General features: G+C 45.8%; 1 protein-coding gene across 1 annotated transcript in view; it reads left to right on the top strand.

The window, feature by feature from the left end:
• Nucleotides 1–19168, top strand: part of LOC126282081 (uncharacterized) — a 70510-nt gene extending 51342 nt beyond the window's left edge. Inside the window, exon 2 of the mRNA XM_049981536.1 lies at nucleotides 15935–19168. Within this exon, the coding sequence (XP_049837493.1) occupies nucleotides 15942–17162 (1221 nt within the window). The 5' untranslated portion in view covers nucleotides 15935–15941 and the 3' untranslated portion in view covers nucleotides 17163–19168. The remainder of the gene's footprint in view (nucleotides 1–15934) is intronic.
• The last annotated feature ends 223 nt before the right edge of the window (nucleotides 19169–19391 follow it).

Below are 19391 nucleotides of genomic sequence, written 5' to 3' on the forward strand. Positions count from 1 at the left end.
CGAGGCGTTTCCCCAGACAGGACACGCGTATTCCATGACTGGCGGGATCAGGGCCTGGTATACGCTCACTCCTACTGAGTAGGGAAGGGAGCTGGATGAGTTGAGGATTGGGTACAGGATGGACATTCTGGCGCAAGACCTTCCTGTGGACTTCGTCTATGTAGGGTTTCCACGTAAGGTGAGAATCCGAGGTTACGCCAAGATACTTGGCGGTTCTACGGCAGGGGAGTTGGGATCCATTTAGGTAAAGGTGGAGGGGGGGGGGGGGCGTTGAGGAGGTTCGCGCCTTCCGAGCCTACGGGTAATCAGCATAGCCTGCGTCTTTTCGGATTTGATGGTGATTCGCCAGCGACGGGCCCAAGTTTCTGTGTCATCTAAAACCCTTTGTAGCCTACGGATGACCAGGTCCTTGTTCGCATTCCTTGTGTAGAAGGCTGTATCGTCAGCGTACTGTGCGGTGTGCACCAGGGGGGCCGTTGGTGTGTCCGCAGTGTACAGACTGTACAAAACGGGCCCCAAGACCGATCCCTGCGGCACCCCAGCACGAATACGCCTCTTGGTGGAGGTGGCTGTTTCTACTTTGACAGAGAAAGTTCTGTTCGAGAGATAGCTTTTGATCTGCTTAACTATGCTCCCGGGGAGCCCAATGTGGCGTCGAATGCAATAAGTTCTTGCCTTCGACGGCCGAACTTGAATGGGGCACTCCCGGCCCACAATGCCAAACGCTCATTTCCCTTTTCTACTTCACTATCACATCGGAAACACTGGACCTAGGGATGTTCAGGAGTGTGGAAATCTCGGGTACAGACATATAACACAAGTGACACCCAATCACCTGACCACGTTCGAAGTCCGTGAGTACCGCGGAGCTCACCATTCTGCTCTATTACGATGTCTAATGACTACTCAGGACGCTGATATGGGGTAGTTGGCAGAGCTGGCAGTAGGTGGCAGTACAATACACCTAATGTAAAAAACGTATGTTTTTGGGGATGTCCTTATTCTTTTGATCACATAGTGTTTATGGTGGTGCTTGAAAATATGTTGCCTTCTATGGGTAACATATTTGCCAGTCTCTCGCATGCTGCAGTGGATGGGCATCTTTGAGTTCGTTGTGTGTTCCTGTTGGCGTTGTTGCATAAGAGTTGAAAATGGCCTCAAAACAAGACGAAAGAGCGTTCTTATTAGGGTAAACCAAAATGGATAAGTTATTACAGGCACTGTGAGCTATAACCGTAAAGAAGAGGGAACTTCTGACGACTGTACTGATCAGAGAAGACGCGTTGCACTTCACTGATCTGTCACCCTAACGCTGGTCGTGAACTTTGACCTTGGGTATTTTCTTACTGCCGTATTTTCATAGTTTCTTGATGCTGTAGACCTGCTACGCAGTGCCACCAACTCTTGAAATGTGCCTTCATTTCCGTTTCCAGAGGGTAATTGCCTTTAAATAACTCTTCTGTGTTTTGTTGCTGTCAAGTAACATTCAAACACGTCAGGGGAAGAGCTTTAATGCTGAATAGAATACCATTATCGAAATGAATGTCACAACATCACAGAAGAGAGTGACATTTGTTTTCTGCTTTCTTCATTTGTTTCTGGGCGTTGACACAGTAGGCGGCGTCTCCTCCCCTCTGCCTTCCAGAACAGCGCCGAGCCGCGACACTAGAGCGTAAGCAACGCCTTCACAGCACGTGGAGACGATGTCCGTCGCTGCCATTTCATCATCTCTGCCCACACGTCAACACAAAACGCGTACAGTGGGAAGATCTGTACGCTCTAACTACCCAGATAACGTGTTTACAAAAGCATATTTCATCTGATTTTTATGATATGTATTCGCAGTTGCGAATATGAGCAACAATCAGCTATACAAGGTAATGACGACAATGAAAATTTGTGACGGACCGCGACCGGACGCAGATTTCCGGCCTTATCGCTGGCGGGTGCCTTAACCGCATTGGGTATCCGTGCAGGACCCAAACTTCCATATGTCACCCTTCCTGCGACGCAACCTGTACTCGTACACACGTTATGTAAGTCCCATACAAGGGAGAACATGTTAATTGAAATTCATTTCTGAATTCGGCGGCCGGCTGCTGTGTCCGAGCGGTTCTAGGCGCTTCAGTCCGAAACCGCACTGCTGCTACGGTAACAGGTTCGAATCCTGCCTCGGGCATGGATGTGAGTGATGTCCTTAGGTTAGTTAGGTTTAAGTAGTTCCAAGTTCTAGGGGACTGATGACGTCAGATGTCAAGTCCCATTGTGCTCAGAGCCATTTGAATTCGGCGGATAAATGCAATACGGCATTGCCTGTGCTGTTAACAAGTATGAGACTATGTTCCTTCGGATAAGTATGTCAAAGGGACCTTGCATCGACCTTCGTAACATCACAAGTATTTTCATCCGATTGCTACGAAGATGTGGAACATGTTTTTTTCTGGATAAATGCAGATAATTATAAAGTCACCTGAATACAATTCTTTCATGTACGAATTTTTGGGTGATAGTTACTCATAACTATGTCTCCAATATGTGTGTCCTCCTGAGGGACATCGTGGAAAAGTCTGTCCAATTGGTGTCTTAGATCTTCAAATTCTCCAGGTAGTTGGGAAGGAGGGGGGGGGGGGAGGCGCTGCCCATAATGCTCCAATCGTTCTCAATTGGGTAGATATCCGGCGACATTGCTGGCCAAGGAAATGTTTGGCAAGCACGAAGACAAACAGTAAAAACTCTCGCCGTGTGAGTGTGGGCGTTCTTGCTGAACTGTTAGCCCTGAATGACTTGCCATGAATGGCAACAAAACGATCGTCGACTTACCGCTGTGCTGTAAGGATGACAACCAAAGGGTCTATAAAAAGAAATAGTTCCCCAGACCATCACTCCCAGTTGTCGAGCCGTATGGCGGGCGACAGCGAGGTTGGTATCCACTGCTGTTTGGGGCGTTTCCGGACACGTCTTCAGCCTAGAAACCTGATTGACACGGTGGGATGCCAACCTGACTCCCATACGGCCCAACGACCAGGAATGATGGTCTGGAGCGCCATTTCGTACAAGAACTTGTTTGTTTAGTCAACCTCGGCGCCCTTACAGTACAGCGATACGTCGACGATACTGTACGCCCCGTTGTGTTGCCCTTCGTAGGAAGTCAACGTGGTCTTACCTTTCAGCAAGATTAAGTCGATACATACATGGCGGGAGTTTTTGTACTTGCAAAAGCCTACTTTGGCCAGCAAGGTCGCCCTATCTCTACCCATTTGAGAACGTTTGGAGCATTATGGGCAGGGCTCACCAGCCAGTTCGGGATTTTGACCGTCCAACGCGCCAATTGGACAGAATTTGGCACGATATCCCGTAGGTGAACATCCTAGGACTCTGTCAATCAATGCCATGCCTAATAACCGCTTGCATAAGGGCCAGAGGTGGACCAGTTTGTTATTGGCTTGCTTAATTTGTGCACCTCTTTCTTATGAATAAATAACCCACTTTTTCTGAAACGGAAATCACTTCTTTGTCTGTATATGTAAACCTCATCCACCGATTTCCGTCCCATTTGATGCTTCGTGGTACGTCGTTTTTTTGTCTTAGAGTGTACTTTTGAGGTGAAACTGCACTTTTAAATTTCATCTCTTCGGAAGACTTGGCAGTTTAATGTACCGTAACGTAACAGAGAAGCGCTGACTTTGTGGTATTGCGCCTCTCACTGTAGTGTTTAGTGTTCTGGTCATGGAACGTCTATTCCCAGTATTGTATCAAATGTTGGACCATCAAAGAGTAAAAAAGCTATGGTTACCTATTAGTATCATTTTGCAATATTACTGACTGTGTAGGGAGCGCGTTTCTCGAACTCTTTTTCTTTTGCGGCATGCTTGAAAGTTTCGTAACACCGCTACATGAGATATTTTTTGCTAGATAGAAAAAAGCAAACACACAAAGTACATACAAAACATTGTTTTTATTGTGCAACGAATACGAGATACAAATTATCATGTAGTTGCGACACACCAGTGTGTCGCGACCTGCCAGTACAGAAATGCTGCTCTAGCGGTTGCTTTACTACTTTTATCTACAGTCGGTTCGCAACAAATGGCTCTGAGCACTATGGGACTCAACTGCTGTGGTCATCAGTCCCCTAGAACTTAGAACTACTTAAACCTAACTAATCTAAGGACATCACACACATCAATGCCCGAGGCAGGATTTGAACCCTGACCGTAGCAGTCGCACGGTTCCGGACTGCGCGCCTAGAACCGCGAGACCACCGCGGCCGGCGGTTCGCAACAGCTAACGGGCGTTATTACTTTCATTGTTGATAGCGCTACTGATGTACTTCTCTCATGAATTACTCTCGCTTCCGATGTACCGAAATCAGTTTCCTTTTCGATTCTGTCTAATTTTATCAGCTACATGTCTATGTGATTGCTTTCCTCTACATTTCAATGGTATGTAACTAAATTAGTGCGACATCGCTGTGACGACGAGGGTCGGTCAATAAGTAATGTCCCACTTTAAAAAAAAATAAAAACCATTAATATACATAGACAAACGTACTTGTTGGTGCTTCACATGTGATGTTTGTTCTGTGGGCCGGTGAAGTTTCGAACCTTTCTGGCATATGGCAGAGCCGTAGTACAGCGTCAAAATGGCGTCTACTTACGACTCCGGTTACAAGCGTGGAGCTGTTATTGAATTCTTGTGTGCAGAAAAAGACACCGTGGTGAACGTTCATAAACGTTTGTGCGTTGTATATGGCGATGCTGCAGTTGAGAGGAGCATAGTTGGGCGATGGGTAAAGAAAGTTAGAGCCTGAGGCAAGCAGAAACAGAGCCCCACGATCGGGACGCCGTGTCACGGCCACTGCTCCAGGCGTGCCGCGTCGTGCGGATGCCATTGTTCGTGCCGACTCGCGCATCACAACTCGTCAGTTGTCGGTCAGCATTGGAAGATCGTCTGCAGTGATTGAGACTCTCGGATATTCAAAGAGGTGCTCACGATGGGTTCCACGAATGCTCTCAGGGGACCACGAGGTTCAAAGAAAGGCCATTTCATCTGAACTTTTGGAGCGTTTTGAGACCGACAGAGAGGCCTCTTTGTCACGGATCGTTACGGGGGACGAAAGCTGGGTTCACTACTTCGCACCAGAAAGGAAAAGGCAGTCCTGGGAGTGGCAACATCCTCTTTCACCACAAAAGAAGAAATTCGAGACAACCCCTCTGCCGCAAAAGTCGTGGTTACAGTCTTCTGGGATTGTGATGGTCTCATTCTCATGATTGTGATGCTAAGATGGTCAACCGTCAGTTCAGAGGCATATGTGAAGAGTGAATAAACTCAAGAACCTTTTCCGACGTGTTCGATCGGACAAGAATCCGGAAGAATTCTTGCTCCAACACGATATGCGCGCCCACACACAAGTCTGAGAACCCGGAAACACATCGCCGAATTGGGTTGGACATCATTGCCTCATCGCCGGCAGGAGTGACCGAGCAGTTCTAGGCGCTACAGTCTGGAACCGCGCGACCGCTACGGCCGCGGTTTCGAATCCTGCCTCGGGCGTGGATGTCTGTGATGTCCTTAGGTTAGTTACGTTTAAGTAGTTCTAAGTTCTAGGGGACTGATGACCTCAACAGTTAAGTCCCATAGTGCTCAGAGCCACTTGAATCATTGCCTCATCCACGTACATCCCAGACCTGGCACCCTCGGACTTCCATCTCTTTGGGCCGCTTAAAGATTCTCTACAGGGAACACACTTTGAAGATGACGAAAGTGTCGGTCATGCAGTGAAAACATGGCTAAGCCTACAGGACAAAAGCTTTTTCCAGCAGGGAATACATGCTCTTCCACAACGTTGGCGTACGGCTATAGAACGTGATGGATACTACGTAGAAAAATAGGACATGGACAAGACATGTCGATGTATATTGTCACCAAATTCTGACTATTAACAATAAATATGTTCTGAGAAAAAAGTGGGTTATTGCTAATCGAACGACACTCGTAACTGTTTCCCGTTCCTGATCACTTTCCCAATTTACTGTGCAGTTCCCTCGCGTTCAGCGTTGACTAAATGTTCCTCGCGGCCGGCAGCCATGCTGATGCTGTTACGCTCGCCGGTTCACTGCGTCTGCCGATCAGCGGTCGGCCGTCTCCGTACGTTGTCTCGGTGGCAGAGGAGCAGTCGCGAGGCGCCATCTTGTGAGCATCCGTACGTTGTCTCGGTGGCAGAGGAGCAGTCGCGAGGCGCCATCTTGTGAGCATCCCGCCGCCTTCTCGTTGGCGGCGAAACTCACGCAAGCTGTGAGGAGGGAAGTATTTTCTTTTTACCGCGGATCACCATACCACTGAATCATAGGTCACATAGAACTTTTACTTCGCGTTAGTTGTACTATTTCACACCAGTAAAAAAACACAAGCATTATTCCAAAGAACCAGATACCCTGTCTTAGCACGAAAAAAAGACGAATATGTTCCTCTTTAAAAACTGACAGGAAAGTGGGGATGCATCCCGATGTCATCCTTTCCTCCTCTAACCTCCTTGGCCTTGGCGGTCTATGTCCTCGACCCCACTGGTAGCGACCATCTCCCTGCCCTTCTCACTGTTTCAGACGGTCGTCGCCCCGGCCCCGAACCTCGTAATGACCCTCCCCCAAAATACGTCCATGATTATTCCCGTGCTGACTGGAATGCCTACCGGGATACCCTCTCTACCCAGGTCGATCGATAGCCACCCCTCTCACCTACCACCACCCTGATGATGTTACCCGTGCCACCTCCTTTCTCCAGCAGACCTTGTCTGAGGCCGTGGAGGCCCACGTCCCTTCCGTCGCCATCAACCCCCACCGCCCTACTCTACCCCCACAGGCTGTCCTCCTTCTCCGTGAATCCCGCCATCTCTACCGTGCCTACCTTCACATGTGTGACCCGGACACACTACGACGCCACCGGCAATTACAACGACACATCAGGAACTTGCTCGTGGCTAAGAAACGCCGGGACTGGCGACAGACATGCATCCCTCTTAATGCTACACTTCCTATCAGCTCGTCCAAGTACTGGTCAGCCTTCTGCTGCCTTACCGGATCTAAGCCCCCTCCCTACTACCCTCTCCTTCATGATAATCAACCCTTCCCTTATAACCTTAGTAAGGCCAGTCACTTTGCCTCCTACCTTCCCGAGGTCTTTACCATCCCCAACGATCCCCAGTTCGATTACTCCCTCTTTCTGGATGTCCGGGAACGAACTGACACCTCTGTCTCTCCACTCGCTCTTGGTTTCCAGTACTTGGACAACATTAGACATACCGAACTCGATGCTTCCATTACTACTCAGGATCTCTTTGCTACACTCCGCACGAAACGCAACACCACTCCTGGTCATGATCGTGTCACCTGTCGCCACCTCCGTGAAGCTCCTGCCTCCTTTCTCTCCAGTCTGGCCAGGCTCTATAATGTGGTCCTGTCCACCGGCTACTACCCCGACCTGTGGAGAACCTCCCACATCCTGATGTTCCTCAAACCTGACAAACCGCCATCGGCTGTCTACTCCTGCTGTCCCATCAGCCTTACCTTGGTCATCAGCAAGGTCCTAGAATCCATCCTTACTGACACATCCACCAGCATCTCCGCCAGCACTGCCTCCTTCCCGTTAGCAGTGTGGCTTTCGGCCGTCCTTCTCTACCGATGACCTTCTCTTTCAGCTTACTCATCTCCTCTCCGAACAACTTAATTCCTGTCGCTCCGCTATCTTCCTCTCCCTTGACCTTAAGCGCACCTATGACCGTGTGTGGCATTCCGGTCTCCTCTTCAAGCTCCAAATCTTCACCCTTCCTATTAACTACATCCGTCTGATCGGGTCCTTTCTTTCCCAACCTCCTTCCTATGTCACCATCTATAACATGGACTCCTTCACCTTCTTCGCCTTCGCCAGTGTGCCCTCAGGTTCCGTCCTTTCCCCTCTTCTGCCCTCTATGGCCGTCCTATCGCCCGCACCCCCAACCTTAAGTACCTTGGCTTCACCCTTGACAGTCATCTCTCCTGGACCCCCCACCAAAGGACAATCCAAACCAAGACATGTTTCTGACGCCATCTCCTCAAGCTCCTTTCTGGCTGTACATGGGGTCTGGACTCCTCCACCATCCTCCATACCTATAAATCCCTCATCCGCCCTATCCTTTGCTATGCCCACCCAGTCTGGATCTCCACTTCCCCTACCTTTCACAAATCCTAGAACGCCATGCTCTTCGCCTCACCTATCACATCTGTCTCCCCTCCCCCACTCGGATCCTGTACGACCCTATTCTGTTCCCCCACCTCCTCCTTTTCCTCGAACCGATACGGATCCTCTACACCTCCCATAAACTCGATCTTCCTCACCCGCTTGTCTCTCCCATCCTCTCCCATCTCCGTCTGCTGCCGCACCTGTATTTCCATGTCCCACCTGCTCCCCATCTCTCCACTCTCCATACCCTCTCCCAAGGTGGCATCCGCCACCTCTCTCTCCCTGATCATGCCCTCCTCCCCTCCACCTACCCCTCCTACCAACTTTGATACTCCCCCCCTCTTCCTTTTTTTGTTCCTATGTGCACCCTCTCTGCCTTCTCTTTCTCTTCCCTCCCTCCTCCCTCTCTCCCCCCTCCTCCCTCAGGTTTCCCCAACCCCCATGCCTTCATTCCTCCCCCGATCTCCTCTGCCCTTGGCATCTTTACTCTCTCCTCTCCCTCCCCACCACCTTCTTCCTCTCTTGGCAGGTCCCCAGACTTGCACACTCTAAGTGCGGACATTTGCGCACCAGAGATCATCGCCATCAGTTTCTCGTGTGTGTGCCATCGTGTTTGTGTTTAGTGTTTTTCGCCATTACGCTCCTTCGTTCACCTGTACCGTCTCCGTCATCAGTGTTTGTGCACACTGCAGACAGTTTTTCGTGTTTTTTCGTCGAGTGTGAATGGCTTCGTGTTTTTTAATTTTTGTCTATACTGCTTTTAACCACCAATATGTTATCTTTCTCTCTTCGTTGTCTCTCTCATTGAAATGCTTCTGGCTGAAGTGTGGAGTAGACTTATCCGCTGCCAGCCCACCTTTGTAAGAGGTGTAAAATAACAATAAAGAAAAAAATGGGGAAGCAGCTCTGGATCAATCCTCATTCTGCCTTTCTCATCGAAATTATGGTGTGTGAACATATTCGCGCTTTTTTAACAGAGAACTTTCTGTATCTCTTTACCCAGTGTCTCTTTGTAGTTAAACCTTCATACTCAGGATCTTCCTCTCACTGGCACTGTCTATATATATGTCTCTCTCCCACTATCTCTTTTTTCTACCACTGTTTATCCCAATGACACTCCATTCTCCTTCACTTTTACAGTCTCCATTTATCTTTCTTTCCCGTTGCCACTGTCTCAACCACACCTCAGCAGCTCAAAAGTTCTGGCAGAGGGCAGCTTACTTTTTCCCCTATACCCGCGTGTTTAAGATTTATGTCCAAAATAGGCCCTTCGCTATACCTATGTATTAAAGTGTGCCGATCTGGGAGGGTCCAGACCCTCAAGGCCTCGTATTTGGTCTCCACTCATCTGTTTGTTTTTCATTTCCATTGTTTCTTCTCTCTTTTGCTCCCTCTGCTTCCATCTCCATCCATCTCTCTTTCTCTTTTACTGACGTAAAAACCTCACCATCACCTCTTCCTCCTTGACTACCACTGCTATTATCTTCATCTGTCTCTCTCTTTCACTGCCAGTTTCTGTCTCCTGTCTGTGTCTTCTCTCTCTTTACCTCAAACTGGCACTGTCTTCTTTCTGTTCTACCACCACTGTCTCTTTGGTACTCTCTCAGCACAAAATAGCGCAAATATTAGGGTTGCCCAGAAAGTACTGCACCACATTTTTTTACTTCAACAAATCTTTATCGAACATAATGAGAATTACACACACGAAATAATGGTGTTTTATCTACACGCTCCATTTTCCACGTAATCTCCACCCCTTTCTATGGCCTTCCTCCAATGTGAAACAAGTACATGTATGCCCTGTCGGTAGCACTCCTTGTCCTCTTCTTGGAGCCAGCGCTTCACTGTGTGAATCACCTCCTGATCGCCCTCAAAATATCTTCGACGAGCGGCATCCTTCAACGGCCCAAACAAGTGGAAGTCCGAGGGGCTGCAGCATGTCAGGTGTGACAGCCGTGGATGGTGTCCACGGCCGCTACAACCGCCTTCTGATGACCTCACCCTCCGTGCCCAGTGACTAACTGTACTTCTGTCGACAGCAGAAGATCCACAGACTTTGCACAAGCTTTTGTGAATATTGCACACAGTTTCTTTCTCTGCAGTGAGAAATTCAGTGACGGCACATTGCTTGTAACGTACATCACCTACAGACGCCATTTTGAAACTGTCGTGCAGCTACGCCATCTGTCGAAAGAGACGGCAACTTGGCGCGCTTACTCGGGTGACTTCAAATAATAAATTTTATTCGGTTGAGAAAAAAAAGTTGTGCATTACTTTCTGGGCAACCCTCGTACGTTCAGAAGTCAAAATTTTTGGTGAAGGAGGATTGAGACAGCTACTTCCCCACTTTTCTGTCAAAGTCTTTCAACGAGGAACATGTTCGCCTTTCTTGTTGTCTGAGAGGAGAAATTTTCCACTCGTTCCCTTCTTTTCTCTGCTACAGTAACGTGTACTGCTTATATAAAAGTAAGTCTACAGGTCATGAAAGTTTTGATAGTTTGTTTATGTACTTCGAAACATTTATAAGGCACATTTATACAGTTTCACTCGCATAAAGTACGCATAATATGAGGTTAACACATAATCGCATGCTTTACATTTCTGTTGGATGTTTCAGCAATTCATCAAAACCTCTGCCTTTTGTTTTAATTCTTGAAAGAGTAGGAATGTATTTAGAATTATTTTACTAAACTTGCAGCCTTTCCAGCTTTGCATAATATTAGACAGTCATTTTAACTTCTTTTCGTGCCTGTTAAGACCAGTTTTTGCCCATTTTTATCACTGCACTACCATTTTCGGCTTAAACACGTAGGAGTGAAGTGCCAATTACAAAGAGACAGCGTGTCATAAACTATTATAGGTGAAAAATCGTTAAAACTACATATACGCCTCAGATCGGATACTATCTGCATATTTTAAGTGTGGACTTTATAAGGGCGTATTCTGGTGTGTTTATGGACTGTTATTTATGACTCCCATTGTTTTCAAGTACCTGATGGCGTTTTTTTCCAGAAAGGGATAGCTCATAGCCTAAATATGTGAACGGTTCACTCTTTCTACACAGTTATTGTTCATATAGATCTTACTTTGTACTGAGTATTTTCCTCAGAAGGTCACGGTGTTTGTTTCTTCGTTGTTGACGTCCAAGCTGTAATTCTCAGAGAAAAACTGTAAATAGTGTACAGAACGCTGTAGATCGCCCTCTTGTAACGTGTTCTCTCTTCCCTCTTCTATTTTACGTGAATTTCACTTATTATCATTTTCCTGTCAAACAAAATGAAACACATCGGTATCTTATGGGAGAAAAGAACGACGGTCCCAACCCTAACCAATATGTGAACTGCTTGTACTAGGAAACTGTAGTTCAAGCGGGGTGCATAGATCTAGTGCATAGTAGACCTACCTTTCTGGTTCTGCATCTTCAGAGTCTGAGGGCACCATTCAAACGTACCTGGTCTTCTCTCCCTGTCGCAACCAAATGCCAACTGGAACGATAAATTCACAACGCTGAGGCAGCATACGCAGAACAGTAAATACACCAAAATTACCAACATGCTATGTAGCAACAGCGTCGCGACTAGCATAAGCTTTGCGCCCTGTCTGACAACATCAAAGTCTGCTAATCTGTCGCCAATCAATTTACAAACGCCGCAGCTCATTTCTCACAAAACAAAAACAGCAGAAAATATCTGGAACTGCATATGGTTGTTTGCAGTGCCCATTCCTTCGTGTGATCCTAGAATCAGTCACTATACCTGGAGCAGAATAACGAAGTTATTGACAGCTGGATGTTTACTGGAAACTTATAGTAATAACCAATCAACGAACCAATAACCAATCAACGAACGAACTTGGGTCACGATTTCTGTGATGTTCACTGTTGTATCGCTCTGCTACTTCAGGTGCAGTGTGTAACCGCGGAGAGGTTGATGTAGTGCTGTTGATAAAATATCGGTATATCGATATCTTTTCTAATATATATCGATTGTTATCGGCGATATTTCAATCTCCTATACATCGTTATTAAAATGGCATTTTTTTATTTCATATTTAATTTTTTCGCGATTTATGGTAAATATTTGAAACTGTTCGTTTGAAACTGCAGTAGAACGTAATTTTACTGTCCTGTGTGAAAGGGTCTGACTACTTTTTTGAGCTTGCATCGCGTCACGTCTTTGTCTTTGTGCGTGTGAAGCAAGTATAAGTGGCACAAAAGAAAAAGTCCCTCTGCACTCACGGCTGGTGGTGTGAATGGAATAACAAGATTTCTGATATGAAGAAATAGCACACCAGCTGCGTTAACTAATTTTTAACCAATTAGTGTGCTATTTCTTCACAGCGGCATTCTTCAAAAAGAAGAGTGGTTAACAAAAATCTAACGGTCTTTGCAGTGGGCGGAGACGAGTGAGGAGAAATGCTGACGTAATGGGCGCTCGGCGCTGCTACCAAAAGATACTGAAACTTTTAATTTCACCACGCAATCTCGACGCTACAGCTGCTAGGTAGCTGGCGTTGGCAGAAAAGAAAAAACATGGAAGTCGACATGAAGTGTTTTGGACAAATCCGATAAATGATTAAACAGAACAACGGACCATAGGACACCTTTTATTGCGGCACTTACAAAGCGGTTACCATTGCTACATCAGTCTCATAGACTTAGAACTGCTTAAACCTAACTAACCTAAAGATATCACACACATCCATGCCCGAGGCAGGATTCGAGCCTACGACCGTAGCAGTAGCGCAGTTCCGGACTGAAGCGCCTAAAACAGCTCGGTCACAGCGGCCGGCGTATCATTTTCCTTTCAATTATTGATCTAAGAGAATAGGCAGGCTGCTGGCTTGTTACCTAACAATAACCAATACTTAAATATTCAACTCTACAACAGGCAGTGCATTTACAATGTGCAGCTGATATTTTTATAGGCCGGTAAATCGAATTTTTTTCGTTGATATATCGATACTTCTTTTGATATATCGAGAGCCAATAATGATATTTTTTAAATACCGATACATCGGATTCCCGATATTTTTAGAAATATCAACACTCCTGGCCGTCCGTTACATATAACAATCACAACTCGTTTCCATTGGTTGCATTCTTCTTCTGCGCAGCGTGTTAATTTCACGCGGTAGAAGTAGTTGCGAAAGTAGCCTGAAAAATGATAAAACTGTTACCACCCTTCGAAGCAAACCCAATATTGCACGATAAGGGGCACCGTGTGAATGTATCCAGAACGGAAGCACGGAGTTGCTGCTTCTGGAATCATAGTGAGCCCAGACAAACGTGGACCGACAGACATCACCCCTTTCTATTCTCAACCAGGAAATAAGATGTGTTCCTAACTATACTGTCTTACAAATGCACTATCCTCAAAGTGCAACACCCTCCACTACCCACCACTTTCCATATAAGTAAAATGGCCTAAGTGTAAACTTTTTTTCGGGAAATACTTTAAACCATTTTTTCTATACTACTGGCGTTTAAAATTGCTACACCAAGAAGAAATGCCGATGACAAACGAGTATTCATTGGAGAAATATATTATACTAGAACTGACATTTGATTACGTTTTCACGCAGTTTGGGTGCATAGATCGTGAGAAATCAGTACCCAGAACAACCACCTCTGGCCGTAATAACTGCCTTGATACCCCTGGGCATTGAGTGAAAGAGAGCTAGGATGGAGTGTACAGGTACAGCTGCCCATGCAGCTTCAACACGATACCACAGTTCATCAAGAGTAGTGACTAGCGTATTGTGACGAGCCAGTTGCTCGGCCAACATTGACCAGGGCAGCAGTTGAACATTTCTGTATCCAGAAAGGCCCGTAGAGGACCTGCAACATGTGGTCGTGCACTATCCTGCTGAAATGTAGCGTTCCGCAGGGATCCAATGGAGGGTAGAGCCACGCGTCGTAACACATCTGAAATGTAACGTCCACTGTTCAAAGTGCCGAGACGTGTAGCCAATGGCACCCCATCACGCCCGGAGATACGCCAGTATGGCGACTACCAATACACGCTTCCAATGTGCGTTCATCGCGATGTCGCCAAACACGGATGCGACCATCATGATGCTGTAAACAGAACCTAGATTCATCAGAAAAAATGACGTTTTGCCATTCGTGCACCCAGGTTCGTCGTTGAGTACGCCATAGCAGTCGCTCCTGTCTGTGACGCAGCGTCAAGGGTAACCGCAGCCATGGTCTCCGAGCTGATAGTCCATGCTGCTGCAAACGTCGTCGAACTGTTCCTGCAGATGGTTGTTGTCTTGCAAACTTTCCATCTGCTGACTCAGGGATCGAGACGTGGCTGCACGATCCGTTACAGCCATGCGGATAAGATGCCTGTCATCTCGACTGCTAGTGATACGAGGCTGTTGGGATCCAGTACGGCGTTCCGTATTACCCTCCTGAACCCACTAATTCCATATTATGCTAACAGTCATTGTAACTCGACCAACGCGTGCAGTAATGTTGGGATAGGATAAACCGCAATCGCGATAGGCTACAATACGACCTTTATCAAAGTGGGAAACGTGATGGTACGCATTTCTTCTCCTTACGGAAGGCATCACAACAACGTTTCACCAGGCAACGTCGGTCAACTGCTGTTTGTGTATGAGAAATCGGTTGAAAACTTTCCTCATATCAGCACGTTGTAGGTGTCGCCACCGGCGCCAACCTTGTGTGAATGCTCTGAAAGGCTAATCATTTGCATATCACAGCATCTTCTTCCTGTCGGTTAAATTTCGCGTCTGTAGCACGTCATGTTCGTGGTATAGCAATTTTAATGGCCAGTAGTGTAGTTTTGAGCAGGAGTATATCCTGTAAGATTACGGAACATTCCAGTATAGTAAGTGACTGAAAACAGAGACTGTAGTGTATTTTTAGTGACTTATGTGCTTATGGTCCTGCATCAACTACAGTTGTATTATTTCATGCACTATGCTGAACGGCGGCCAAAACATCATCAGGTGGAAGGTAACCTGACCAATCTGCGTTTTTTACACACTGCTGCAAGTTTTCGTGGACGCTTATCACTGAAACAGTTACGTAATAGATGTCTTGATGATGATGATGGTTTAGTCACGGAAAACCCTAGAGAGTGTAATAAAACGTTTATGACATCTACATCTACATGATTACTCTGCAATTCACATTTAAGTGCTTGGCAGAGGGTTCATCGAACCACAATGATACTATCTCTCTACCATTCCACTCCCGAACAGCGCGCGTGAAAAACAAACACCTAAACCTTTCTGTTCGAGCTCTGATTTCTCTTATTTTATTTTGATGATCATTCCGACCTATGTAGGTTGGGCTCAACAAAATATTTTCGCATTCGGAAGAGAAAGATGGTGACTGAAATATCGTAAATAGATCTCGCCACGATGAAAAACGTCTTTCCTTTAATGACTTCCATCCCAACTCGTGTATCATATCTGCCACACTCTCTCCCCTATTACGTGATAATACAAAACGAGCTGCCCTTTTTGCACCCTTTCGATGTTCTCCGTCAATCCCACCTGGTAAGGATCCCACACCGCACAGCAATATTCTAACACAGGACGAACGAGTGTAGTGTAAGCTGTCCCTTTAGTGGATTTGTGATGCAAGAAAATTTTTCGTTATAATTAGTGTTTGTAGTTACCACAACACAGCTCATAATGAATGATTTCGTAATTTTTTTTTTTTTTTTTTTTGCTGTTGTTTCAGGTTTGCCATGGAGAATATACCGTGGACTGAGCCTGTGACATCTTCGAAATTTGAAGATCTACTCGGGCTAAACAAAGGCTCTGTGGAAAGTATATCTATAAAGAATATGACGAAGCCCGGTCAGAATTTCGGCAGCAGCTTACTGAGTATTGAACTAACTTTGCGAGATGGTCAAACGCTCTACCTGGTTGGCAAATTCATGCCTGGAACAGAAGCGCAAAAAGCAGCTTTCGATTCGGCGAAGACATTTGTGAAAGAAATACACGCGTACCGCTCCATAAACGTCGAACTGATTGAACTGCAGCGTGAGAGGGGCGTTCCGGAAGAGGAGATCTGCGACCCTCTGCCGAGGTACTACGGGTCGCGGGTGAACATCGCCGACGACGAGACGTCGGGGGCGGACGACAACGCCGTGCTCCTGCTGCAGAACCTGGCGCGCAACGGCTACCAGATGAGAGACCAGAAGAAGGGGCTGGACTTGTCGCACGCGAGGTTGCTCGTCAACGAGCTCGCGCAGTTCCAAGCGTCGGCTGTCGCTCTCAGACTCCTCAAACCACAAGTGTTTAGCAGCCTCATTGACGGCAAGTGTACTTTCGCTGGTATGGGAGCCGAAGGGAACCGGCAGTTTTCCAACAGCTTTATGGAACATTTCAAATCTTTTCCAGAGGTCGCGCCGTATTACGACAGACTTAGGGCTACCAACGATCGGGTGTGTGATATCTCTTTGGAGAAGCTTTGGGCGGAAGTTGTCGAACCGTACGCTTCGCTGTCGCATAACGATCTGTGGGTCAACAACATGATGTTCCTGTACGACGTCAGTGGCAATCCGACGAGTGTGAAGTTCTTCGACTTCCAGACGCTCACCTACTCGTCGCCTGTCAGAGACCTGATATTTTTCCTGTACACCAGCGTACGACACGATCTGGTTAGAAACTGTATCGATGAATTAACGGCATTATATTACGAGAGTTTCGTAGCCTGGCTGAAGAAAATGGGTTGTAGCACAGAAGCGTTTACGGAGACAGCATTCAGACAAGAGATCGACAGGGTCGCTCCGACGGAGGTGATGCATATACTGCTGTTGCTGAACGTACTGTGCGCAGACGAACACGAGAAATTTACGCCCTCTGATGAGCCGGATTCAAGGCCGTCATTTTCTTCGAGCGAAATGTATCGAACGAAAGCATTAATAACGCTTCAAGATTTTGATGCAAGGGGCTGGTTGTAACGGATGTGTCATTAAGTATAGATAGCAAAATATTTGTTCAGTGACCGTGTCAGAATTACATTGTAACAAATAGTCTTGGTGCAACCCTTGTTCACTGTACGAGCAGCCCTTAGCGGCTACTGGACTCGCATTCGGGAGGACGACGGCTCAATCCCGCGTCCTGCCATCCTGATTTAGGTTTTACGTGATTTCCCTAAATCATTCCAGGAAAATGCCGGGGTGGTTCCTCGGAAAGGGCACGGCCGACTTCCTTCCCTAATCCGATGAGACCGATGACCACGCTGTCTGGTCTCCTTCCCCAAAACAACCAACCAACCAACCTTAGCGGCTCGCCATCTCACAAGTGTTCATGACGTCGCCTCTCCAGCTCAGATCTTTTTTAATATGGGACTTGTAAGTACTGCATCTTTTCGAGTCAGTACAAACTCTAATTTTATTAATGTACTATATACCTAATGTTTCAGTTCAGTTAGTCTAATTCTGAAGACGACGCTCATAGTAGCGTCGAAACCAGGTCCATTTTCACTTAATATTTGTGACCGAGGGCTTATTTGTTACAATATAAATATTTATCTGTTTCGCCATACGGGAATATGTTTCACACGGGCTGCGTTTAAGGATGCACCTGTGAGAAACGCTCCTACGTTTCCCCTTCCTTGTCCCAAATCTAACGTTACAGACATTTGGAAAATCCTGGGGCATACCGAATCGTCCCCTTTGGAAAATTAATGAATTACTGTGCTGGTAAACATCTTACGTTATTTGGTTTTCAAACAGATGAGCAGAACTGAACGTACTCAGACATTTCTCTCTTTACTTATTCTGATCATCACTAAACTGACACACAATATTTTTAGCGCAACGCAATCTGAGTTTCAATAATCCATACAAAAGAATGGAGCCGGCTAACAATAACCTATACCTTTCATGAATCGCTTACCTCACAAAAATCTTCGTTGTTCGAACTACTGCAATACAGCGAGCGCCAATACTGCCAGCTAAATAAAAGATTCTAACTACTGAAGGCACTAACTACTGATACGCATAGTTGGCAAATGAAAGAAATACTGAAAATAACAGAATACTTCTTCGCTATTCCATTGCGTTTTTGAGAATGTTGGACGTGTGTTTTCATTAACCTCAGTCAAGTAAGGGAAAAAAACATATTAAACAACGGCTCTGTGAATGGCATTATGTTGTCTAAATACAGTTACAGAACGTTAACTGTTCAAAATCTGAATACATTTCTTGTTCAGACATTGAATAAAATTCGTTCCCCCATAAGATAATATTGAAATACTAAGACAATTAATGATATCTACATGTACATTACATAATGTTCTTGTGTTGTAAATAATAAAACAATTTAAATATCAAATTTTATATAGCTTCCAGCATTTGATCTACCATATCGTTGTGTCATACCTTATGTTCTACATATTAGACCTTCATGTCCCACGTTTCGCTGTAGAGTCCTATCATCTACCTAAATTGTTGTGTCCTTCCTACTCGTCTAATATGGGGTGCCTGGAAAACCTGTTTTCACAGATTGCTAACAACAATTCAGACAAAACGTATTAATGAATTTTTATTGCAGTAAGATAAATGACAACACTTAAGGCAACTTGTTAGTGAGTCTGCTTAAAAAATTCGATTTTTTTCCATTTTAAATCAATAGTTACTGTTTTGTGAAAACAATGGTGGTTAAATGAATCGATTCGGACATCGGGGACATCTTTGAAAACGAATTTAAACATATGACGGTATGCGGCAACGATCGTGTTTCCGCTGCAATCGGCTGTCAGATGCCTCCAAAGCGTTTGCAAAAGTTTTGGAAAATATGCCTTATGGAAGAACTGTAAAAATTGAAAAGTTAGAGTGTGTTGGTCGTGTCCAAAAGAGGATGGGCACACGTTTACGTCCGCGAATAAAAGATATGAAGATGGAAAAGCTCAGTAACGGCAAACCAATTGATGGTCGGGGGCGTCTTACTAAGGAAGAGGTGGACAAACTGCAGCTCTTTTATGGTTTAGCCATAAGATTATATTAGATTAGGTTAGTACGTGTTCCACAGATCACGAATACGACACTTCGTAATGATGTGGAACGTGTCAGGTTAATAAAAGGTGTCTATACAAGATATTACACTACACAAAATATTACATGACATTTAATATTTTTTGTAAGGGTTGGGGAAATTACCCACTTACCAAAAATTCATCTGAGTAG

Source organism: Schistocerca gregaria, chromosome 7 (genome assembly GCF_023897955.1).
Source record: "Schistocerca gregaria isolate iqSchGreg1 chromosome 7, iqSchGreg1.2, whole genome shotgun sequence".
In the NCBI taxonomy this organism is placed as follows: Eukaryota; Metazoa; Arthropoda; class Insecta; order Orthoptera; family Acrididae; genus Schistocerca; species Schistocerca gregaria.